This window comes from Pholcus phalangioides, unplaced genomic scaffold (genome assembly GCF_987345545.1).
Source record: "Pholcus phalangioides strain wild (caught in Gottingen) unplaced genomic scaffold, Ppha-v1.0 ptg000010l_1, whole genome shotgun sequence".
Taxonomy (NCBI): Eukaryota; Metazoa; Arthropoda; class Arachnida; order Araneae; family Pholcidae; genus Pholcus; species Pholcus phalangioides.
In genome coordinates this window covers 27,063,471-27,090,514 of record NW_028301603.1, presented here as the reverse complement: position 1 = coordinate 27,090,514, position 27,044 = coordinate 27,063,471, and the positions used below count along the sequence as shown (strand labels likewise).

Here is a 27,044-nt window from a genome sequence, read left to right as displayed (position 1 = left end):
GGTTCTCAAACTTTTTCCACTCACGGCACCCCTTTCCTTTATTCAATGCTTATCCGCGAGCTCCCCAGAGCTGTTTAACAAAGAATAATTTAGAAAAAAATCTTTGTCAGGGGTGCCACGGAACTGTGACCAGGTTGGAGGAGCACCAGGGCTCGTCAATACTAATTTTTTAGTTGCCATGGCGACCTGGCATTTTTCCAGCCCTGTTATATATATAATTGATTTTTTTTTTGTCAATGCAAATCTACAATTTAGGACAGATCTCCACAAGATTCTAAGTGTTATTGTCAGTGTCCGACATCTAGACCAGAGCTTGAAAAATCTCTGGCACCATGACAATTTAAAACATTAGAGCTGATGCATAACAGTTTCTATGTGTGTGATTTTTAGATTTGAGTCTGAGGATAACATAAAATTTTCGAAAGTTATATCAGTATCTTTCCCAAAATGAAGAGAGGTCAAGTTCTAAAAAAGTTAAAAAATATTTAATTCTTAAGAAAAATATGCTTTGCAAAATAGGCAGCCAAAATATAAATTGGCAGAGTGTCCAAACTACTTCCTGTAGTAAAATAAAATTGTATTTTCAGTGTAGTATTTTTGAACCCTGTGGTAATTATCTGTTAAAGAATGTGTGTATGTTGATATCTTTGAGAAATGTTACTCTTTTTGCAGGCACTGATGGATCAGTACTTTGAACGGATGCAGACATTTGCCAACAGCGTGGACTTGCCATCCCGCATTCGTTTCATGTTACAAGATGTTCTGGAGCTCAGACAGAATAGGGCAAGTTACTTTTCTCTCTCAATAGTTACGTATGCTGTGACTTTAATTTTGTGATCGTTATGGGGTTTTTTTCCTGTTATGCAAACCTTATTTTCATCCTTCCTTTATTAATTTGCAGAAAGGGGAGCATATCAAGTAATTATTTTTTCTCATCAATTGGCATTCCTCTTCTAATTTTAGTGGATACCTCGCCGTCGTCTTGCTGATCACGGCCCCAAAACTATACAGCAGGTCCGTGAAGAAGCTGCCCGTGACTTTGGTGTATACATGCATCATCCCCATTTGCTTGCAGGGCGAAATCCATCTCTGCCTGGCACCTTAGTAAGCAGCATGGGAAAACTTCGTAGTGGACTAGATGATGTCTTTAGCCCTGTCCCTATGGGTGAGTAATTTTGTCTTAATGTATTGAAAACAAGTTATGAATTTTCTTGGATTTGCTTTGAAAAAAATTATGCGAAGATTTGAGTATTGAGCAATATTTCAAAAAATTCATAATTTTATCTTTATGAATATATAGCATGTATACTAAGGCTTGAAAAAACTGAAAAAATTCATAATTGTCAAAAAAAAATCAGTTTATTCAGAACTTATTGACACACATGCTTGTAGGCAGATGCGAGAAGGCAGGGATACCGCTATAGCATGCCAAATACCCAGAATTTCAGAAAAGGATGCATAAAAATTTCATTCATGCATCTCATGGGATGTGTACTTTCTAAGTTTTGAGGAAAAAAGTTTTTAAGAGGGGGAAAAAAAACCTGTGTACCAAGTTTTTTTCTTTTTCCTTCCCCACCGTCTACCACAATGTCATTAGTAGAAAGGAAGCATATAGATTAAAAATCTGCCCCAAACCACTACAATTTCCGATGTCTGCTATATTCTGCTACAAAAATGTCAAAATTCTGCCCCATCTTGCGCAAAAAACAAAATTTTCTTTTAAGAAACTTGGAAGTCACATCATAATAAAAAGTAGACTTTTCGATGATGTCATTTGTTTTCCGTACAATGTTATTTCTTGGAGCCAGAAATAGAATTTGGTTGAGTGTCCCCCCAGGATTTGGTGCCTAGGGTTCCGACAACTTATAAAATGAGGTTAAACTACAAGAATTGAAATTCATCCATGGAACAACAAAAAATACCCTTCAATTGCTGCTTCCTGTTATTTTTTCTGAATTTTTTTTTTTTTACTTCTTTGATTTATGCATTCCTTGTTAATTATTTTTGAAATTGCATCCATTTTTCCTGACGGGCTGTACTTAAACGAAAATTTGCATATCCTTTAACAAAACGGAAAAGTTTGCGGAAGCGCATATTTTCACACTGGAAAAATGTCAATGATGAATCTGTTGTATTTTTCACCATCAAGAGTTGCAATGCAAAATCCAGTCAGTAAATTCAGGGTATCTACGATCATAGAAAGGTGACAAAATGAAGAAAAGGTAGCGAAATAAGAGAGGTCACAGATTTTTTATCAATTTTACCGGCAAGTTTCTGTTTTTGATTTCTTCTCCGAGGAATTACGGTTTTTTCCACATTCAGAGACAGTCTATTTACCGCGTAAATTAGCTTTATTCCCACAAGATTGTGCATGTGCCTTATGGTATAGGATTGCATCACCCATTTGAATTGTAAAAAGTTTTCCAGGTGAGATAGTTGGAAGGAAAAAAAACAATCTGCAAAAACTTGTGATAATAAATATCTAGTTTTGTCATCTAGCCGCTATGTGTGGTTGAGTTTCACATTGTGAAAATGCGGGTTCGGAACACACTTGGCCACTAATGCATAGTGGTGGTCAGCTAAATACGATTTTTAGAGGTTTTCTGACTGAGTTATTCTTTTTGAAAAAACATTGTTGCCATGATGCAGGGGCCACTCGTGGGATATCCTACCCAGCCATGTGGGGTGCCGCTCTGGCAAGGGTACCGAATCTGAGGTAAAAGGGCAAAAAAATTTTTTTAGGAATTGCTGGATAGGGAAAAATTGGGATGGAGAGAGGGGTGCCAAAAATAGGTCCTGCACAGGTCAAGATTGTGTGTTGAGTCCTTGCCATGATGATCAGCAAACCTACAACACAAATACACATGAAATTGCAAATCCACACAGCGATGTGGAGGATGGATTGCACCACCTACTGAACATGAGAGACAATGCTGCACACACACAAGCACACTGTTGGGTTTCACCATTATAAATCTGACATAGCTCCCATATTCAAAGGTGAAATATGCTGCAGTTTAATGGGAGTAGACCACAGTTTTGGACCATCAGGAGGGAGAGGAAAATCATTCCAGTTTGAAATTGCTCAAAAATCATTTGCTTTAAATTTATGCAGAAGATATTAAAAAATATATTATTGAAAGAGCTAAGGTTTTCTGAAATGAAAAATCAGAAAAAAATTAAAAAACTGATTTATATTAGTAAATATAATGTGCTTATATATATAACTTAGTTATATCATTAACAACCATTTTCAATCCACTGCTGAATGAAGGTCTCCTCTAAATTTTTCCATTCTGCTCTGATGCTTTAGCCATCCAATTGACCAACCACTTTCCTGATCTCGTCAATCCATTTTGCGTGGGGACGCCTTCTCGGATGCTTAACACCACGGGGTACCAATGTAGAATATTTGTGGTACATCTGTTGTTCTGTCTTCTTGCAATATGTCCAGCCCATTTCCATTTTAAACGTTTAATTCTTTCCATGATATATACCTTTGTGAAGTTCCTTATCCAAGTGATTCATTTTCTGTCTGTCCTTGTGATGCCTAGCATACATCTTTCCATGCTCCTTTGTGTTGTCTGTAGCCTTTGCATCGTCTAGCTTGTGAGTGTCCATGTTTCATCTCCATAAGTCTGTGCTGGTAGCAACCACTGGTTAAAAACTTTCCTTTTCAGGTATAATGGCATGTGACTCTTCAGAGTTAGTTTTTGCCAAAAATGCTCCATCCAATCCTGATCCTTCTGTTTATTTCATTAATGATTCTGTTGTCCACATGGTAATTTCTTGCCCCAGGTATACATAGCTTTCTACTTCTATCTCTGTGTTGAGCAAGATTGTCCTCTTAGACTCAAAGGGGTTAAACATAACTTTAGTCTTTTGCAGATTCATTTTCAAGCCCACTTGAATACTTGCCTTCACCAGTTCTTGTATCATTTCTTCTAGATTGCTGCTGATAACAACAATGCGGTCTGCAAAACGCAAATGGTTGAGAAATTCTCCATTTATTTTAATTTTTTTTCTTTTTTATCCCAATCCAATTTTCTCAATACCTATTCTAAAACAGTGGTAAAGAGTTTTGGTGAGATAGTATCACCCTGTCCGACTCCTTTTTCAAGTTTAATCTTTGCTTTTCCTTTATCCAAACGAATCATTGCAGTTGCTTTGTCATGTATTTTCTTGATATTGTTGTAAGTCTTCTCTACTCCAATTATATCTAGAGCTTTAACAACAGCAGATGTGAAGACTGGGTCAAATGCTTTTTCAAAATCAAAGAAGGCCATACACAATGGTAATTCCTATTCTTTGTGTCTCTCTATAAGTTCCCTGATTGTTTGGATGTTATCCATTGTACTGAATCCACTTCAAAATCCTGCTTGTTCATTTGGTTGGGCTTCGCCCAATTTGGATTCAATTTTATATGTCAGCACTTTGATGAAGATTTTATAAATTACTGATAGGAGACTGATTGATCGATAGTTCTTGATATCCTCTTTTTCACCATTTTTTGTAAAGAAAAACCATTGCGTTATTCCAGTCTTCAGGCACATCCGATTTTGTGAGACAATTTGTGAACAAAGCAGCAAGCATACTGGCAAATTCTTCTCTTGCTTCTTTAATAATGTCTATTGAAATCCCATCTTCACCTGGGCATTTACCTTTTTTCATACATCTTATAGCCTTGTAGACTTCTTTCAACACAGGTGCTACTTGTATAAATTCTACTCCATTTTCTTTTCTTCCTCTGCTTCCTTTCCTCTGTCCTTATCCTGTTCATGTTTGTATAGAGTATCAAATCCCTCAATAATACTAATGATTTCATTTCCATCTTTTGTGATGGTTCCATCTTTTCTTTTTAGTGCAAAAATGTCCTCTCTCACAACAGTTTTCGTTTTGCTGATTTAAAGCTCCTATTATCTTCATATGATTTCTTTACAATATCGCAATTAAACTTCCTGACGAAACCTGCAATCTGCTTTCGTACGGTCTTACAAAGTTCTGCATATTCCACTTTTGATTTAGGGTCATTCTTAATCTGAAATTCTCTCCGGTCTTTCATAGTTTGTTTCTTCTGATATTTTCTTCACCGGTTTGATTTCTTTTTCTCCAGGGACTTTTGCTACTTCGTTTAGGATAGTGGTTAAAGTTTTGTTCATTGTGGTGACATCTTGTCCATCCTCAGTGGTGTTATATAGCAAATCAAATCGATTCTTCAGCTCTAACTGGAATTTATATTGATGTTTTTGAAGCACCATATCGATAACAGTTTTTGTATTTTTGATAAGTTTCGCTCTTTCCATTCTAGTGTTAAGCCTTATTCTACATCTCACCTTTTCGATGATCACTTCCTGTATTGAATTTGTTGAGAACACTGCAGTCTTGTATCATATGCTTCTTATTAGATAGGATGTAGTCTATCTCACTTGTTGTTCCAGTTGGGCTTCTCCAGGCCCACTTTCTTTGGGGTTTCTTCCTGAAAAATGAATTCATGATGCATAACTGTTCACTCTCTGCAAATTCAACGAGTCTGTTTCCCTCTGTCGTTTCGTACACTGTAACCATGACCTCCAACACACACACACACTGAGCTTTCATCATTTCTTCTTTCTCCGATTCTAGCATTGAAGTCCCCATTACTATTTTGATATGATGGTTTCCTTTACTATGTAGTTTGTCTAATCTATATATATAAAAACGAATGTATGTTTGTCCTTTATGCATTGCTACACCTTTCATCCAATCGCCATGAAACTTTGAGAAGTTGTCGAGTACATTCCCGCGAAGGTTTCTGGCATAGTACATCTATCCTACGGTAGATGTCAGCAGCTGACGTCATTGCACAGTTTATAACGACTATTATATTATAGCTTACGCCAAAACTCATGCCCGCATCCTTTGTTACCTTTGCTTAAAATTCGATAACATTGAAAATTGGCGTTCCTATCATTCTTCTCCGAAACATCAATCCACCACGACTTTGCAATGGTACAAGACTTTTGGTGAAAAAGATGATGAACAATGTCATCGAAGCTACACTTTTGAATGGGAAATTCAAGGGGGAGGGGAAAGATGTATTGTTGCCACGTATTCCAATGATCCCAAAAGATATGCCATTTGAATTCAAACGTTTACAGTTTCCTGTGCGACTCGCTTTTGCAATGACCATCAACAAACCACGAGGACAATCGCTGCAAGTGTGTGGGCTAGAATTGGAGAATCCGTGCATCTCACATGGACAACTGTATGTGGCCAGTTCACACGTCGGAAAACCTTCTGATTTATTTGTGTACGCATCAGATGGAAAAGCAAAAAATATAGTATATCCACAAGCACTCTAATAAATAAATAGAATTAAAACGACGCTTTGAAATGTTTTCCATATAGAAATTAATAAGTTTCAATACAAATGACACAATGTAAATTGAATGTTATCATAACAAGTTTCCTTGAATTTCCTTTCTTCTGAGATCGCAGCAACGCACGACGGGTAAACTAGTTCTTCATAAAAGTCTTTTACTTCTACCTCAGAATAGCTTGTTGGTGCATAGACTTGTATAATCTGTATCCAGTATGTGCTTGATATTTGCATAGCCAACTTTGCAAATGTAATCTAATGCAAATCAGATGTACTACTCAACGATGTGATTTTTCCATTTTTTATGAATGAGAAATCCTACTCCACTGGTTCTTCCATTATCTGTTCCTCTGTAGTAAAATGCATGTCCATTGGCCAGTTTGATTTTCTCCTCTCCTTTAATTATATACTCACACACACTTGTTTTAAATTTGATATACATGTTAATTTCTCAGTGTTGATGGTTCTCTGTACAACTTTTCTCTACTAGGAGAATACTTAGCAATGAGTATAACTAAACATAATTATACTAGTAAAGTGAACTTTTTTGTTAGTAAATCTTTGGATTGAACATGTTTTTAGAAATTATTATTTGTTTGATTCACGGGTACCTGTAAATGAGAGATGGAGAGGGGGGGGGGGACCCAACTTTATTTTAATTTTTTTGGAGAGCAGCTCATTTTCACCCAAAAAGGACGCAGATATTGCCAGTAAATTGGGTCCAGGGACCCAGGTAAATCAGATGGGAGCGGCATCTCTGAGGAGGAGTTTACGGCAAAGAGGGCAATCCCTCTAGTTCACTAAAAAATCTATTATGATATGAAAAAGATGTTGCCTGGTTCAAAAATTTTTAAACATTTCTTAAAGAAATATAAATTTTCTTTTGCTGGGGGGGGGGGGGGGTAAATATTTCAGTTTTGCAATAGGGAGACAGACCACATTATTCTGAAAATCTGTCTCCATTGCAAGGCTTAAACACATAAACCAGGGAAATTGAAATTCATACTTGCCTATAAAACGAGTTGAAAAATGACTAAGAATTAAAATGTATTGGTGGCATGGGAAGGCCAGTGATAAACTATGCCCCTTGATCTGACTGACAAATATCAGCAATAAAAAATGAAAAGCAAACAAATTACTAATATCAGAATAAGCAAGCTAATCTAACCCATAGTTTTACATTTTCCGTATCCCACCATCACTGATATAGATGCTTAATTTTATGTGATCCGCAAACAATGTGTTAATGATGGATGAAAACGAGCACATTGATGACTGTTTTTTATGTTGACAGGAGTGGGATCTCTTGGAACCGGCCCAGGTGTAATTTCTGCAGATACTTTTCCAGCATATTCTAGCAACATGGGTCGTCCAGCTAGAGGAAGTATGAATACTACTGGTAAGTAATATTTTTATTGCGTTGATATGCTAATTTATTATTTGTAGGAATTAGGCTGCAAATGATTAAAAATTATTTTTGATATTATAACTTTTAACACTTAAATTGTGCAATAAGTTGAATACCTTTATCAGCATCTCATCTTCAGCATCAGAAATCATCAATATGCCTGATTAGCTCATCCACAATTTACAGTTTAATGATTAATGAATGACAAAAGTATGCATTATCTATTTTTTTATGGTGAAATTTCTTTTCAAACAAATCCAACAACATTTAATTTGTAATGGATTAATATCAATCGATTTCATACACTGATTATAATATCTTTCCCTAAACAGTTCATCTATGGTCTTTCATAATGCATAGAATCTGAAAGGTAACAAACATTATTTTAGTTGATGATTTGGTTGATAGAAAAAGTGTACTCCAGATTGTGGGGGGGAGGGTATATATCAATGCACATATATAAGTAGTTCAAGAAATTTTTGAAGGTTGAGGATCATTTTGAATTGAAGAGTATCAAATAGAGTTCTGTAGTTTTTCTTCAGCTTTATATTATGCTGTATTCAAATTGTATATTTTTCAAGAAAAATACACATATATTGTCTAAAATAAATACAAATACAAGGCCACAACAGGCAAAAAGCCCGACAAGGTGGCTGAGAAAAAGATGCCCATAACAAGTATGCATGTCCATATATCACTAAAATACAGCAACCCAATTAAAAATGCAATCAAAAAAGTTATAAACAAAATATATATATATACATGACAATATTATACAATGCCCATAATGTATTTATGGTTGTCTTATTCTAAGTATGGATACCTTCTCGATCTACCCCAACATGTTTATCGTATTGCTTTTTAAATGTGTCAATTGTGTTAGAATTTACTACCTCTGGAGGTAAGCTATTCCATTTATTAACAACCCTATTAGAGAAAAATTCTGTGCGACACCATAACCTAGAATTGCCCCTTATCAATACTGGTGTCCCCTTTGAAAAGCAGTCGATTGACAGTGAATTAATAAATCATGGTCCATCCTATCCATCCCGTTGGAAATTTTGAACACTTTGATCATATCTCCCCGACACCTGCGTTCATCCAATGTAAACATATTCTAAAGATGAAGTCTCTCTTTATAACTTAAGCCCCGTATGTGCCAATAAGGATACACGTAGCTCTTCTCTTCGCCCATTCAACCAAGTCTATGTCCTTCTGTTGGTATGGTCTCTAAAACCTTACAGCATACTCCAGTCCAGAACGAACCAGGCCTCGAAAAAGCGTCAGAATGACTTTCGGCGAACACTAAACTTTTTTGAAAATAAAACTGAGCATTCTGTTTGTATTTTTTGGCCACTGCTGAACAATGTTCAGAAAACCTAAGCTGCTCGTCAATGAGAATTCCCAAATTGGTCACCTTAGTTGCATCTGGGATAGTGACACCATTCAACTCGTAAGAGAAACGTGTGGTGTTCGAACCAAAATGAGCAACCATGCATTTGTCAATGCTAAACTTCGTGCTCCGTTCATTTGCCCATGTTCCAATCCTGTTCATTTGGGTCTGAAGCAACTCCCTATCACTTTGATTCCCAACTACCCCCATTAACTTCACGTCATCTGGGAATTTGCTAGCAATCCCATCGATACCCTGATCAAGTTTATCGAGAAAAACTAATCCCTTGAGGAACTTCACTAGTGACGCATGTCCAATCAGAGAATTCCCATTCATCATAACCCATTGTGATCTGTCTCTCAACCACGATTCTATCCTATTCAGCAAGTTGCCCCCAATCCCAATCTTGTGTAAATGCTTCAAGAGTTTACCATGTTAGACTTGATCGAATGCCTTCTGGAAATCAAAGTAAACATCATCTACATTTTTGCCCTTATCAAAAGCCTTAGTCACGTGATCATAGAAGCAAGGTAGATTAGTTACACATGGCTTCCCCTTCCTGAACCCATGCTTATTATCTGACAATACATTATTCTCTTCTATACACTTCATCAACTGCCTTTTGATAATAATTTCAAAAATTTCCGAGAGGGTGCTCGTCAAACTCACTTGAAGATAATATATTACGATAAATTATATCAAGAGCAGAAAATTTTACATTCATGTTAAGTATTTATTCTTTGTATGACATAATGACATGAAAATATACACATTGATTGCATGTAATGTTTAAATATGAATTTTTATATTGAAAAGCAATATTTGACAGTTTTCACCAGAGGTTTTTGACATGGCATTTTGAACCACAGTTTAAACCGTCTCAACTGTCATGCGTCAAAACCCTGCCAATCTTGGTTTTTGATGTTCCTTTAAATTCTTTTTTCATCCAACCGTGAAGTTGTTTGTTGAAAATTTTGGTTAAAGAGAATATGGTTCCAGAACAAAATATCTTTAACCTAGGAATCACTGTATTGCTAATATGCCTGGCCTGCCAATTCTCTAGATTTAGGCCGGAGACCAGATTTTTTGCCCTTCTTCCAGCTGTCCAGATTTTAGTAGAAAATTAGATTTGGAAGAAGAAAATTTTTTTTTATTCCTTTTAGATCAAATTTTTTTAGATTTTCCCTTAACTTTCACTATATCATGACATAGTTTGCCATTGGGGAAAACACCTTAGAGGGTAGCCGTAGTTTGTAGAACCTACCTACGTGGTTGAAGATCTCACTTCCGTGGAGTAGCTATCAAAAAATGTCTTGGTGACTGCATCCTCAGCCACCTCGTTGGGTATTTTGCCTGTTGTGGCGTTGTATTTAAGCAAACTGGCATTTATGGGCAACCATTTATCAGGGGGGTGGTCTTGTTTATCAACTTCCCTGTTTAATTATTATTGTACTCTATCAGCAACCACGTGGCAAACATAATAACAGAGCTGTTATATGTGATACCACTGGAGCTTTTTTCATCGGCAGCCTTATATTTTGAAGTTTTTTCTTTTTCTGATCAAATGTCTTCAAAAAGGAAATATACAACTGCTTTTGAGAGTTGGTATACCCAAGACCCTGCCTAGGAAGGGGGGCACTTTTTCTCAAAAAAATTATCACAATATTTATTTCTGGATTCCAAAAGTTGTCACGTCTTTGAATTTTATTGCCATATAATGACAAATATGTGGCATGCAAAAGTACGCTTGGCAGATTTTTGTAAGAAAATTGCAGTTTTCCCTTTTGAAGGTTGGCAGGTTGTATTGGTTATTAAAACAATTTAATTGCTTCTGTGAAATATGCATTAAATTTGAATTTCAGATCTAAACTTTTAGATCTTGAAATTAGAAATAAGTTATTATCTATCAAAAATAAAATCATTTCAGGTGGATTTTTAAGTGGTGGTGGAAATCAACCATTTTTCAATAATAATCGCAATAAGCAATTTGCGAATCGAGATCGTGACCATGACTTATTCTCAGGATATCAACAACAGCAACGGCAACCAAACCAGACAAATCTTAGTTTTGGAACTACAGCTTTGCCCAGAGAGTTGCCACCTCGATTCTTGAAAAAAGCATTACAGCCCCAGTCGGGCAACACAGAGGAGGTAATCTTCTTTTGTCTTTATTTCCTCGTACTAGTTTTAAAATAAAGATATATCCGGGCAGGTATTGAAGCATAAAGCTGCTTAGCACAGATTAACATACACTTAAAGGTTTATAAATTGTATACCATCATTGGTTTCTGTTCAGATGTTTATAGTTCTAACCTCTGTGCAATCTGGTCTGCCAAACAGCATTTGATAGAGAAATTGAAGGGCTTTGCCTGATACTAACAAAATAAAGAAGAAACCAATTATATATATACAAACCACAAGGAGAACTTGAAATCCCTTATAGATTTCAATACGCAATGGTTGTCTTTAGAGGAAAAATATGACCACAATTACATTGACCAGGGACTTGATACATAAACTTCTGGTCACTCAGCAAAAGTACCCTGGTCAATATGATAATGGTTGTATCTTTCCTCCAAAGGAATTTATAGCTTCTCTTGTCATTCGCCTTTATCATTGGTTTCTTCTTGATTATGCTGATTTCGTTTTCTGTCCCATTGCTTCAAATGTATGATGCCAGCTCATGTATTTATCTAGCATTGTATTGTTGAAATGAGGGGTTCACAATCATAGTAGAACACCATTTATTTTATTAGGGATAATACCACCATTAAGTTTTTGATAGATAATTCAGTTCAAGTAATGTAAAGGAATTAAATATATCAAAGTTTAGTTAAAACTGTCATTTTTTAGTATCCTGCTTTTACAAATTTTGCAAAAGCACAGCTTTTACAATAATCTTAAGGTGTTATTTATTATCCATAATAAAGATAAATGGACTTGGTCTACTATGGTTGTGAACCCCTCAAATTTAAAAGGGTTGTTAAGAAAAAGTGTTGACCGTATTATGTTCAAGAACTTGTGTAGAATTAACTACTGTTATGACTCCTGACACACTTTTTGCTTCATGCTTTAGCAGCTGGTGCATTCACTCTTTAATACAGCCTTGATATACTTGTACCATAAGCTGTGGTATTACACTATAAAAGTTATTAAAGTTTCTCTTATAATACTTGAAAAATAAAGTCAATAAGCTTATTGGTTATATTTGTCAATTTTTATAAAAGAATTTGTATAAACCATTTGTAGTGTATTCCTGTTCATAGAGTGGAACCCTGATATATTATGCATGTCCGGAAAAGTAATTTACACTTGCGTTATAATCTAATCTATATAACACGGCAGTAAATCATAATATTCTAACTCGCTTGGGTATAGGGGATTTGGAAAAACCTGTTTTCTCATACCCGTGAAAGTGTGTAGTGGGATGCCTGAATTATGTTTCTATACTTCTATGAAACTTCAGATATTTTATACACTTTAATACATCAGTGTAAATCAGGGCAAAGAATCAATTAAAATTTTAAACCGGTTAATCAAAAATTTTAACCGATTAATCAAACTTTTATTGAATATTTTTCATAACTATATAATATAAATTGATACTATAAAAATGTAATTTATTCATTTCACCCACCTATTTGCTAGATGTAAACAAGTATAGGAAGAAATTAAGGCTGCCACTTGAAGCAATGTAATACTCGTATGCTGAACGTATTTTGTTAAAACCTGGAATTTCTTCACATTTCAATCTTGTGGGTTTTTAAAATCGATTATTTTAGGTTAGTCACAGATTTCAAAACTGCCTTTGGTCATTCCGTCACTTGTTTTCCTTCAAACTCCTCCCAAATTGTGCTTGTGAGGAGAGGAACTGATACTTCCAAGAATACGAATAACTACTGTTCTTGGTGGAGACAATAAATTTTGGTCTTGCATTCTAAAAATCCTATCAAACTAAATTTGAAACCAAAATGATCACAATTTTTCGTTTAATGGAGCCGAAAAATTTGATCGAAATATTAGTTCAAATGTGTTTAAATACATTAATTACACTTATATCGAAAATGTTATATTGGCTCAATGATTTAGGACATTTGATCTGTTTTGTTAAGTAAATCAAGTCAAATGACCAACTTTTTCTTGAACTTTAATCGGATTGATTGAATCAATTAATTCAACTAAAATTTTTAACTGTTATTAACAATTGATCGACTAACCAACCCAATTAATTGGACCAGCTCTAGTGTAAATGCTTGACTGCAAAGTATGAAAACCTAGATTTCATGAAATAGCAGGAGAAAAGATGGTGGCTGTTATATATCAAGGTATGGGGAATCAATGTACTTCTTTCCAAAGCTGTCAATTTTCCCATGTTTTCTACAAGGTTTGTAATTGTGTTAGAACCGAAATAGGACTGATACTTTCTCTCAGACTCCTGAAAAGTTCTTAAATTTTTAGAATTTTCATTTTGCAATCACGAAAGATTCTTCTTTTTTGAAGGAAAAATTACTTAACTGGCAAAAGTCTTGCCACAGTCCCCCAAAATTTTGACACATGCTTAACACCACAACCAGCATTCACAATGTTGATGGCCATTACACCAAATGATGACAAAATGATTTGGCAATGCTCAGATGCACCGAAAAGCCACTGTCTACTCAGCCTCTCGATGGAAATCATTGAGATGGCTCTTGTTGGTTGACCAACATCCTGTTTTGAATAGCCTGTCCAATTTTCTGCAGTTTTTCCTAGGCCTGATTTTGTTTTAAGTGTTAATCACAGGATAATCAAGACGGTTTCAAAGTGTTTAAAAGAAATAGTGAGAAATTCGACTTCCATATGCTTTCTTGTCTCCTTGAATAGAGTAACTTAACTTTTAACATAATTTAAATTTTTTTGATTTATTGAAACGCCATAGTAGTTGTAGACTTATTTTTCCCCATGCCACGAACTTTGCAGTGAATTATATTAAAGTAACTATATTCACATAAATTATCGTTGTTTTGTGAATATTATAGATAAGTCTTCGTCCTGCTCAGAACTCTATGATGCTGAAGTCCAAGCCAGCGAGTGCTCCTTTTACAAAATCCTCGTCAATGTCCTCAGTTCCCTCATCTGGGACAAATAATGTTATTCTTCGGGATAATTCTTCTGTCATCTCAAACTCTATTGCTAACTCTGTCTTGCAAAAAGAGGTAACTACCATTGAAGTCTTTTTTTGTCGTACCGTTCAAGTTTTATAAAAACATTACGTTTTCCCTTTAGTATATAAGTATTCAATCCATTGGTTTAGAAAATGATTTTTTTTTTTTAATTTAAAAATATTTAATTGTTCCAGTGTGTGATATGCTTGTTATAACTATAACTTATTAAATCAGTGTTCAAATGCATCTCATTGGACAGAAATTACCTAGCTGTGGCAAAAACAATTCTATATTGTACAGGGTTGATTTGAAACTTAATGTGATGTGCGAAATCGCATATCATTTTTTATTAAAAGAAAGGCAGGATTACACAAAAAAATTACATGCATTGAAAATGGGAAATTTTTTTTGGAAATCTGTTAATTTTCATTAAATTGCTGTTTGCTGAAATAAATATTCAAATTTGTGGTTTTTTAAATATGTTTAATCTTGTGGGTTTTGCTTCCCATTCGTTTGTGCACTGAATCTTTCAAATTACTCCTGAACTATAAGACTAGCATCAAATTGAAAATTAGAAACAAGTTCTATTCTTGCAAATTATATAGCAACTTTTTTTTGAGATAATATTGTATCTTGAGAATGTGGATTGCACATATGCTGTCAAACTCGGTTATAATGACACTATAATGTCAATGACTGCTTGTCCTGGCTGATTCTCATACCGAATGGTGCTAATGAACATGAGTCTGATGTTGATGAGTTATCAACCTCAGATATAACGTTTCACATTTTTATGCTGTTTTATGTTTTCTGAAAAGATTTTTAGAATTGGAGCTCAGCATAGAAAAAGGCAGCACTTGTTTGTTATTCTATCATGCCTAATACAGAAAATATTTATTACATGCTTGATGCTCGAACATGCTCATAGATAATCTTATATTTTTTCTTAATTTTGCCCTTCCTGACTTTTTTTGATACCATCCATCTTTTTGTTAATATCATTTCAAGCGTCCTCTTAAGTTCTGGAAAGTTCACTTTTTTTCTCCTCTTCAGGTTCCCGGAATTATGTTTAATTTTTTCCTCTACTTTGAAACATATTTCTTCATTGATATGAGTGTTCTTCCCCTCCCCCCCCCCTTCCCGCATGCATTCACCGATAGCCGTCGAAATTCACAGAATTTTTCCTGCTTCTTTTTTTTTAGCAGTTCTAATTGAGTCGGGAAAAATTAATGTGTGGCCGGTTTTATTGGTCGCAATCTGTTGGGGAAAATGGGATAAATGACGTCACTAAATATGCATGAGCAGACGTCCTCCTTTCTCAGTCTTCGGATCTGGTAACCCTAGTTACCATGTTTCTCTGAATTAGCTGACATGCCATAGATCTCAGGGGACACCAGCTTTGAATGTTGGGGCAGGTCTGTTCTCAGCATGTTGGGAAAAGTGAGGGTTAATAAGAATCGCAGTATGCATTCAGCTAATTCAATGGTTTTTTATAATAAAGAGATTTAAGAATTTTCCTGAATCTGTGAAATGGGCATTCCCGCATGGTGATTGCTGTTGTTTTCAACAACAATTTTGGTGATTGTCACCCCCCTTGCTGTTTTCCTGGCATTTTCTGTTAATGTGGGGGAATATAGTATTATAAATATTAATCTAGCATATTTTCCATGAAGTACATTTTAAATAACTGCAGACTTGCTGTTGCAATATTTCTCACTAAGGATTATTGTTAGCAATATTTTTGGCAAGAATCAGAAATGTATCATTTATTATCCAAATTTCTCTTGCATATCTCAATCAAATATGGTGACCCTAAGTGTAATGAAATAGCTTCATGCGTGGTATTTGATTGCATCTGATTATATTTTTTGCCACAAAAGGCTGGTAATACCAACCTTGGTTATAAGGATGAGGTTCCTTGCGACCTGGAAAGTCAGGGAAAAGAAAAATAGTGAGGGGAAATGTAAAATATTTGGCAAAACTTGGGAGGAAATTCTATGCAGAGAAAAACAAAAAATAAAAATAAATTCAAAATTAAGGTTTTCAATTACATTTCTTCTGGAGTCAGGGAAACTTTTGAATTATGGTCTGGGAAAATGATCTAGCAGATTTCGCTGGGAACCCTGAGTGATGAAATTTTCAATGTCGTTATAACACAGTTTGTATTTGTGTATTTATAATTGAATAACTTTTTTAAAGAGAAGTATAGCCACATATGCTTATCCATGTTTTATTTAAAATCTGTGATAGGCAAGAGGGATTATGTTTTCATTAAATATTTGTGGCAAAATCTTTATAACAAGATTAAAATTTGATAATAAATTAAAATTTTATTCCCTTTTATAACTTATCCTGAGATATAGGCTGTATACAGTTTCATGATTCTCTTTCAGCCTCCTGTTATAGTGAAACAAGTTACACAGGATAAAAACAAGGCCAACAAACAGATACCATCGAAAGAGGAAGTTATGAAAAAAATGGTAATGAAATACATCAGTGATTCATTAGAGAAAAAAAACCTAAAAAAAATTACTTCTATGTGCTAACCTTTAACTTTAATATTTCTTTTCGAAAATCAGAAGGAGCTATTGGCGGAAGTCATTTCCTCACAGAATATCGATGCAGCAGTGAAAACTTTCAAAGAAATTAAAGTTCCGAAAAAGTGAGTAATTTTTTTATTCCTTAGTTGAGGGATTTATTTGCAAGCAGTGCTTATAATTGGAAGTCCTGTTAATAAAAAAAATGTCCCAATTCAATAGCAGTATTTTAATAACACCAAACAAAATAAAACTAAATGAAACATAAACTTCTCTAGGTATATGTCTGATGTTCTTATTAAAATGATGAGAAGTACATTAGAGAAAACTGAGAGTGAACGTGAATTGCTGAGCCAACTGCTTACAGAATTGAAAAAGGAAGGTCACTTGAATGGAATTCATGTTATTGAGGTGAGTATCTCTCTCCCTGTACTGTAAAATATTAGTTGAATGTAAATATGATTAGAATCAAACATAAGGGTACCTTTTTCTTTACAAGATCTTTATTCGTTTTTGCTTTGAAAAATTTTTTTATAAGTTAATTTTTAAAAATTGTATTCTGTAGAACACGGTATAATCTGCAGTGTTGATGTATCAGCATATTCAAGATTCATTCTGCAATAAATGAAATAATGTTACATCCCACATAATAGGATGTGTTGTTTGTCACATTTTCTGTAGAACTATTTTTCTACTTGCATACGAAGTGACATAGTAAACCCTTGATAAGTTGTCACTCAAGGGACCAAGGCATTGTTAGGGCTTGAGTAAAGTACCGCTAGTCATGTACAGTCATGTGTAAGAAGCATATAAATTTGAAATTTATTAATTACAATATTAACAAAATCTATATATTAAAAAAGAAACTTTTTTATTTTTTTTTAAACAATGAAACTGAAAGTACAACTGAACCAGAAACACACAAAAGTTTTAAAAAAGTGAGGAGGAGTGCAATTCTTAAAGCAGCAACCAATTATCAAAAATGGCTACAGTTGGCTACTCATCACTTCTCACGCTTCTTGGCGATATCTGTAAAAACTTTTCACTTCGCAAAACTTTTCACTCTCTCCTCCCACTTCTCTCTTCTAGAAACTACAATGAAACTTGGTTAATGCAAAGTCCAAAATCACTGGAAAAAAAGTTGGATAATCTGTAAAATGACTACGAATTAGAACTTGATCATCAACATTTACATTGGATAATAATTACCAGTTATCAAAATTTTATCATCAGTTAAGAAACTTTATCAAATTTTAATAATTTATTAATTATAATTAATATTAGTTGCTCCATTGTGCTGGAATCAGCATCACTGCAGAATTTCTTGACCTTGTACAAAGCCTGATTTACGTAAACAATTCATGATCATGCGTTATGAAACTGCTTCCAAAATTTTGCTTGTCATTCTTATGCTATCGAGGAAATATACTTTCATTAACGCATTATATGACAGTTATTGCCTCACAATTATCGGGCCTACAATTTATCACTTATTCCAAACAGAATCCTCTTTTTTTTTTATACCACAGAGAAATATGCGCTAACCCCTTGTGACAATCTCCGATCCAAGATTGAACACCGATCCCAGATTGTACGTCTCCTGAGGAGTGATGTCATCTTCCTCGCGTAGACGTACATTTTTCGGCTACGTCACTGCACTAGTGTGGAGAGAATTTCTTCCTAGTATGCAAGTAAACCTAGATGGCGCTTGGAGCACTTTAACTCGTATAAGAAGGCGCAGTTCCTTCTTACTAGTGGCTTTTTGTGATTTGTTAGCACGTGAGCACTGCTGGTGTGCTAAGAGTTCTCCATCTTTGGAAGCGATCTGCCAAGCTATTGCTAAGAAATAATGGATTGAGCTTCCCTCTTCACTGAGGGTCACCTCCACCAAAAGTTGCCTACGCAGAGTTGTCAGATTCTCTTCTCGATCTGCTACGCTGGACCTACCTACCGTTCTTGAACGCCCTTGCTTCGTCATCATCAGATTGACCAAATAATCAATATAGGGAGCCTACGTGCCCATTGCCACAGACTGAAACCTATTGACTCGTCGTCGATTGCTCGCCTTTGTTGCCCGGGACCCTACAGATTCGCCGTTGATTGTTCTCTGCTGACCGGATTCTATGATCTTGGTACCGATCATTCATCGTCGCCTATCGGACCCTATGACCTCGTCACCGATCATTCAGAGCCGTCTATCAGAAGTACAGACTCATTGTCAAATACCCGTCTCCACAGAGTGGATCCCTCTAACTCATCGTCACTTATCTCCGACGACCAGACCCTACAGACTTATTACTACTTGTCGTCAAGAGGACTGTTCGTGGACTTACCTTGACCCCTTCAAATTCTCCGACTCGTGAAGGTGATTAACTTTTCAGTTCAGAATTTTTTGTTAGAAAACCTAATAAATGATTTGTTTAAGGGTCATTCAAGTATTACATCAGCACCGAGGGGGGGAGTTCGGATCTTCTGACTTTTGATCACGGAGGGGGGGTTGAAGGTTGCTTATGTCATCAACCACCCATTTTTGAAGATATGAAATATTTTAATCTGCTGACAAAATTTTGCTGAGGGGGAAGGGGGGGGGGTCAGTGTTTTGCTGACAAGGGGAAGGGGGTCAAAAATGGCTGAAAATCTGCTTGCGTAATACTTGAATGGCCCCTTTTTGTCAATGTGTCTTTGCCTGGTCACTTGCAGCGATGCATACAAAAACCCTTAATGCAATGGAAAACGTTGCACCCTCGATATGGGACTCCTGCGGTAGCAGTCTTTTTCTGTGGTTATTTTTCTGTTTCACCCCTGTATCAGAAAAGTTTCTGATGAGGACAAACCGAGTATGAGTTTTGCGACAACTCTAAACATCCTTTGGTACTTTAGGCAAGTATCTTATCGACTTGGGCTACCGCGCCCTTTGCATATGTTGGCTCCTAAGGAAAATGGCCGCGGCTTCAATTCAAGTATTCCGGGATTTTACTAACGTTTTCAAAGAACCAGACTTTATTCGAATTCAGAACATTAACAAGCGTAGCCTAAATACGACTACTGTCCTCTACCATCCCTTAATTCAATCTCTGCCCTACTACTTCTCATACTCTCTTTTTTAAGCTTGACGTTCTTACAAATCGCTCGTTCGCTCAAGCACAAAGTCACGTTACATTTCTTCCTTTTCAGCGGCTGCTCAACAGCTTCCTACACTCGGTCATCCTGACCTGCAATCGTCCCGATTGCCCCACAGTACTGGTCTTTACATGTCGACCTCTTCGGATTACGTCTTGGTAACACTGGCTCATCTTTTTCTTGCATTGAAATGTCTTCATCATCGGACTCAGACTCACACCTCCAAGCTTTTAGTTGGCTCACGTGCGCTGTTGTCGTGTATAGATGACCTTTCACTGTTGATTCCAATTCAGTCACCCGATACGTGTCATTTGGTAATACAGCCGTGACAGTCATGGGTCCTCTATACTTCGGTTGAGTCTTCGTCGGTTGCCCCATGGCTCTCGGACTTTTCTTCATAACAACAACCTCGCCTGGTTCGAACACTATTGTAGCACATCTGCGCTTATCGAAGGTGCTCTTCATTTTTCTTTGATTCTCCACGATTATATCTCGAGCTTCTTTTCTTACTTCCTCTGGATCCATCCACGAGTTATTCTCCTCATCTGCTAACCGTCTCAACATTCCATCATTGAATCTTGGAGAATATCCATGCAACATCTCAAATGGTGTCTTACCAGATGACTTGTTCACAAAGTTGTTCAGATTTCGTTCTACCAACTTGATTTTCACGTCCCAGTCCTTATGGTCTCTGTTCTCCATACCTGTAGTTATCGACGACAATATAGTCCTATTTGCTCTTTCGACCATCCCATTTGCTCTAGGGTGTTTCGTTGAATTGAGCGTATGGTGAATTCCGTTATCCTTGCAGTACTTTTCAAACTCCTGTGACGTAAAACAAGAACCACGATCGCTTATAATTCGGTCCGGTAGTCCAAAGTCATTCACAAAGATGTCGACCGATTTCATTACACAAGTAGTTGAAGTATTTCTAACTGGAAATAATCGTACGAATCTGGTAAGGTTGTCAATGATCACTAGTAGCTCCTGATTTCCCTTCGAACTTTTGACAAAAGGTCCCAGATGATCCATATGTATCACTGCAAACGGTCTTTTTCCGGGTTCGATTGCGTGCAGCAATCCCTGTTGCTTACCTGCTGGTAACTTATTGACCAAACATTCCAGACACATAGCTATATGACGTTTTACATAGCGTTTCATGTATGGGAACCAGTACATTTCCTTGATCTTCCCAACTGTTCTGTCTGTGGCGAAATGCCCCATAAGATCATGAAATTTGATTACAGTACCTTTCCGCATGCACTTCGGAATTACATACAGTAGTTTCAATTTTTCTTTATCGTCCACCTTCCTGAAGAGTCGGTTATTCTTCAGCTCGTACCCAAGAACTAATTGTTTTTCCTCCTTGGTCCGGTCCGTATCGTTTTTCTGTAATATTTCTATCTTTTTCTTCAGTTCGTCATCTGTATGCTGGATCATTAGGATTTGATCTTCCTCAGTGAGAGTTAAGCATATCTCTAATTTCTGATCGATAAATGAGTCTAGAGTATCTTTTGACTCTGCAACAGGTGCTCTACTAAGTGCGTCTATATGTGCCATTTTTGATCCTGATCGATGTTTCACCTCGAAGTCATATTCCTGAATTAGATCAAACCATCTGGTTATCTGTGGATTCATGCATTTCTTTGTATTCATGTAGACCAAAGCTTGACAATCAGTGACGATAGTGAACTTGATCCCAATTAAGAATTGTCGCAATCTGTCCAACGTCCAAACAATCGCCATCAATTCCAATTTACTCGAGTGATATTTACTCTCAGTTTCAGTGGTCTTCTTGCTCACACAATATACTAGATGCCACTTGCCGTTCGTTCCTTTCTGCAACAACATTCCCGCTAACCCAATTGAGCTCGCGTCACAATGGACTTCGGTTTCCGCTCTTGCATCATAGTGTGATAGTATGGGTTGGCACATCAACGCATACTTCAGTTCTTCAAAAGCTCTTGACTGTTCCTCTTTCCAAGTAAACTCTTCGTTTTTTCGAGTCAATCGAGTCAATGGATCAGCTTTCTGTGCATAGTTTTTTATGAATCTTCTAAAATAACTAGTCAATCCTAGAAATCTACGTAGTTCATGAACGTTACCGGGAATCGGAAAGTCTTTGACAGCTTTCAACTTCCTCGAACCTGGCTGAATGCCTTCTGCATTGACAACGAATCCTAAGAACTCCAGTTCTCTTTTCCCGAATTCACATTTTGTCAACTTCAGCGTCAATCCGGCTGTTCTCAGTCTTTCAAACACTTCTCTAATTCGCTCCATCATATCTGTCCAATCCTTCGCTGGTATCAAGATATCATCGAGATAGCATAAGACCTTAGTGTTCATGAGTGGACCCAACATTTGACACATCAGTCTTTGAAACTCTGCTGGTGCATTTGCTAACCCGAATATCATACGTTCAAACTGTCCTGTTTCATCTGGAGTGATGAATGCTGTTTTCAACTTCGCTTCCTCCGTTAGCGGTATCTGCAAGTATCCATGAGCTAGATCCAACGTCGTAAACACTTTACACCCAGCCAAATTTTCCAGTAAATCATCGATTCGTGGCAATGGGAATTTGTCTTTCACTGTCTGATTATTCAATCGACGGTAGTCCACAACTAATCGATTTTCACCTGTCTTTTTCTTCACCAATAATACTGGACTAGCATACGGTGACCTAGTTTCTGTAACTATACCATTATCTTTCCATTCTTTCACGATATCGCTGATTGCCATCCTCTCAGACAAACTTGTTCTATACGGCGGTGCACAAATAGGTTTGCTGCCTTCCACTTCCTTAATGTCCATCTTAGTCAACGATGTACACCCAAGTTCCTCAATGGACAATGCAAAAACATCTCTATACTCATTCACCAATGACCAAACTTCACGCTTTTCTTCTTTCTCAGTTGAATCGTCGAACTTTATCTCATCTAAACGAATTCCTCTTCTCTTACGTCCTCGTCCCTCACACGTAGTACCCACATTAGCAAATTTCTTACCGCGAGACTGTAATTCATCGCACAGTTCATCCTTCAAGGCCACACTTGAAATGATATCATCCTCACAGATTACTTCAATGTCCCTTGATCCTATGACGGCCTCACTCACGCAGCAATCAGTCGAAGGACTCACTTCTTCATCCACCAGAACATCCAAGTTTTCACGTAGTTCATCACACACAAAAGCGTTTCTGACTTCGGGGTTTCCTACAGCTTCATCAGATTCTTCTAATTCCCTCATGCTCAGTTTATCAACAACGATTGACGCACGACCGATACACTGTCCTTCACCAAACTTCACAACATGTTTCCCTAAATTCAAAATAGGAACCTTCGTTTTCCCCTTCACGACTTCTAGCAAGACATCAGTATTTCCTTGGCTTCCTTTCATCAGCACCAGTCCGTCCTCCACATCTTCTATTCTGGCATCGATGACCTCCATCGTTGCACCATCAACTTCTTCTGGATTCATGGTCATCAGCTCTATCCTTTTCTCCTCGACTCCGACATCTCGAACACATGGCAACTCACTTGCGTGCCACACGCGCAGTCTTCCTCCACTCCCGGCAAACTCAATTTCCGGCGGCATCAGATAGTTCCGTCCAACTATCAAATCATACGACTGTGCATTATCATCGACGACCAACACATCCACAGCTGACTTTGCACCATCCACTTCCAAATCCACGTTAAGTTTCCCAAGTGCAACTGCTGATGGCTTCACCAGATCTCCATAACCGAATAATTCTTCTGATTTCGGCACATACTTGAGCTTCATATCCTCCGCTACGGACTTCTTCAACAATGTCACACTACTTCCAGTGTCGATCAAACATGAGATGAGACGCCCATCATTGATCCTAGCATTTTTGATGCAGTTCCCTTCGTAACAATCAGCACAACCATTTGCTGCCAAGTTGACTTTCTTCGTTGTAGTCTGATCACAGTGCTTTTGAATATGACCGGCCACACCACACAGGCGGCATGTTAAATTCTTCTTTCTTGGACAATCACGCGACACATGACCCAGGTATCCACACGAAAAACATCTGGGCTCCCAGTCTTGCCGCTTATTGTCTCTCGGAACCGTTGGCCTGACACGTTGTCCCTCGCCGTCACGAACTTCACTCATACGAGGTCGATTGTTCCGGTTCAAAGTCGTTCCCATCATCATGTCTCTCCTTGGATCCACGTGCACAATTCGATCCTGAGCAACGGTTCTTCGGTGAGCATCTACCCTTTGGTCATCCCAAAATCCGGATTTTCGTTCATCAGTCCCGGTGAACTTGTGACTTTTTACATCCTCGATCTCGGATCTCACGACTTCGTATTCATCGAGCTTCTTCGCTAATTCATCAGGGTTCACAAAACTAGACCATTGATCGATGAAATGTTCACGAATTTTCGTCGGTACCCGCGATTTCATCTGTTCTGTGACGATCAGTTTCTTCAATGATTCAAACTCGGTAACATTCAGAAGAGATAGCCACTCGGAAAAGAAGACATTCAATTCATATCCAAAGTCCTTCCAAGTCGACTTCAGACGTCGGGAGTGCTGGATAAACTTTTGCCGTATCTTCTCTGTCGTCAGCTTGAATCGATTCAGCAACAGTCCCTTGACGAAACCATAGTCGTTAATCCTCTCTTTGGGTTCACGGATCACGATTTCGGACACTTCGTAAGGCAGTAACACTAATAAGCTAGTGACCCATTGTTCCTCTGGTACTCTCGCAAGTTCGGCCTGGCATTCGAAGTACTGTAAATACAGACTCAAATCCCCGTTATCCGCGTCGAACTTCTGTATCTTCTTGGTCAAATCGCACGGTACGATGCGATGACTTTCGGTGTCATCATCGATATTTCGCGACGCCGCACATGTTATCCGAAGACGCTCCAGTTCGAACTGCCGCTCGGCCTCTCGTTCCTGTCGCTGAGCTTCATCTTCTTTCTTCCGTCGCAGAGCTTCGGCTTCTTCTTTCCGTCGCAGAGCTTCGGCTTCTTCTTTCCGTCGCAGAGCTTCGGCTTCTTCTTTCCGTCGCAGAGCTTCGGCTTCTTCTTGACGGGTTTCGATGATCTGCTCTAGGAGTCCTCTAACAAAGTCCTCTTCATAGTTCTTGGACATGACGATGAGATTCTTCAGATCGGCGACTCTGTCATCTGAAGACGGCTTCTCTCCCAACTCCAATGCCAGCATCTCCAAGTCTTTCTTTCGTCCTCTCACGAGAAATGACATTTTCTTCTATCGCAGTCCGGTTTTATATCCCGCTTCTGATAAATCTGTTGGCTCCTAAGGAAAATGGCCGCGGCTTCAATTCAAGTATTCCGGGATTTTACTAACGTTTTCAAAGAACCAGACTTTATTCGAATTCAGAACATTAACAAGCGTAGCCTAAATACGACTACTGTCCTCTACCATCCCTTAATTCAATCTCTGCCCTACTACTTCTCATACTCTCTTTTTTAAGCTTGACGTTCTTACAAATCGCTCGTTCGCTCGAGCACAAAGTCACGTTACATTTCTTCCTTTTCAGCGGCTGCTCAACAGCTTCCTACACATATTACAATCTGAAGTCTTCCTATACTTTCCGTACTCTTTGACGTCAAAATGATTCCGATTTTGAATGTTACACCTTGATCCTATAAGTTGAACAACATGATCGTTATTAAGTGGTACACAGTCTCGATGCACTCTAGCTGAAAAATGTTTAAATGGGCATTAAATTTAAATATCACCGCTAAACTTGCTGCTACTATCAATGCCCCTACAAGTAATGAAATAAACATGAATTATTCTACATGTTCTACGCGAGAAGAAATTAACCAATTCCTAGTTGCAGTGGTTTTTTATTTAAAAAGGGAGGGATTAGAAAGCATGGCAAGATTGCAGTTTTGACAAGTTATCATGTAAAAGGGAATTTCTGGCAAAAATGAATATTAAAAAAAATGGAGAAAATATTTAAAAAAAACTAGCCATATGAAGCGAAAGTGAACAATACAAACTAAAAATGGTTTCGCTCCGATTCTTCATGTTTTTCCTGTGGTAATTTATACTCTTAGCCTGCTGATGGCTGGATTCAGTATTGGAAGAGTAAATTATGGGCCTATTGCACATGTGCAGGTCAAAAAGATGGAGATGCAGAATTAGTTCATCTTTGTGCATTATGCCAAGATTAGCTTCATCATGCCTCACCAGCGATCTTCTTGTCCTACCAGATGTGGCAAGATGAGATTTTATTATTCAATCGAAAAGCTTTTTTTTTTAATTAACTAAAAATAGAAAATAAGTTCATTTTTATATATTATGAACATTAGTAATGTACAATAAAATGTAATTTTTTTCCCCCTTCAAAAATTTCCAAACATAATTGTTGATTTTATAAACCCTAAAGCACTGGGTATATCCCGTTCTGCCACACCTTCCTTATCATTACTTGAGCTGTTTGGCTTTGGTACATGACTTTTATGGTTGCTTTTGAATAAATAAATATATATATGGCACAATCTTGTTATCATATTTTATTCGAAGGGGAGCCATAGAAATAAATCACCTTCCTCTTTTGCAAACTTTTCTATTGTGATAAGTTAACCAAAATTTAACGAATAAATGATTTATTAACAGTGAGAGCTGAACAGAGTGAAAGAAAAATCATTTATGAGTTTCACAACTTTCTCTCTCTCTGAAGTTTGTTGAGTTCTGAGCTGAGGAATTTTAATTACAGTAAAACTTACTAAATTGACAGTAAGTTTAGTTACTATCTACTGCTTTGACTACTCAAAGAAATTCTGAAACTTTAGACACTTTTTAATGAAGGAACCAGAGAATTTTTGTGATCCCCTTGTAGATCAAAATTCTGTTTGCGAAACAACTATGTTTGTAAAAGAGTTTCATAATTGTTCTTCTAAGCTTAACGTATTAATTTTTAGTACAGAAATGAAAATGGTTTTACTGGATATACTTATAGATTATACCATGGAGCTTGATCAGTTTGATCTTGCGTGTGCAAACAAATATTGTATTTAGAAATTCTTTTAAAAAATAAAAATACATATAAAATATTTGACCTTTTTACTTGTGAATT

The 27,044-nt window shown here is 37.0% G+C and overlaps 1 protein-coding gene across 2 annotated transcripts in view; it reads left to right on the top strand.

Moving 5' to 3' along the window:
- NAT1 (N-acetyltransferase 1) overlaps positions 1-27,044 on the top strand; it is a 107,976-nt gene that overhangs the window by 16,583 nt on the left and 64,349 nt on the right. For both annotated transcript variants that reach the window (XM_089237959.1, XM_089237960.1), the window contains exons 8-15: positions 673-783; positions 964-1,165; positions 7,653-7,757; positions 11,087-11,310; positions 14,178-14,354; positions 16,697-16,783; positions 16,883-16,965; positions 17,119-17,251. In XM_089237959.1, the coding sequence (XP_089094085.1) occupies positions 673-783; positions 964-1,165; positions 7,653-7,757; positions 11,087-11,310; positions 14,178-14,354; positions 16,697-16,783; positions 16,883-16,965; positions 17,119-17,251 (1,122 nt within the window). The remainder of the gene's footprint in view (positions 1-672; positions 784-963; positions 1,166-7,652; positions 7,758-11,086; positions 11,311-14,177; positions 14,355-16,696; positions 16,784-16,882; positions 16,966-17,118; positions 17,252-27,044) is intronic.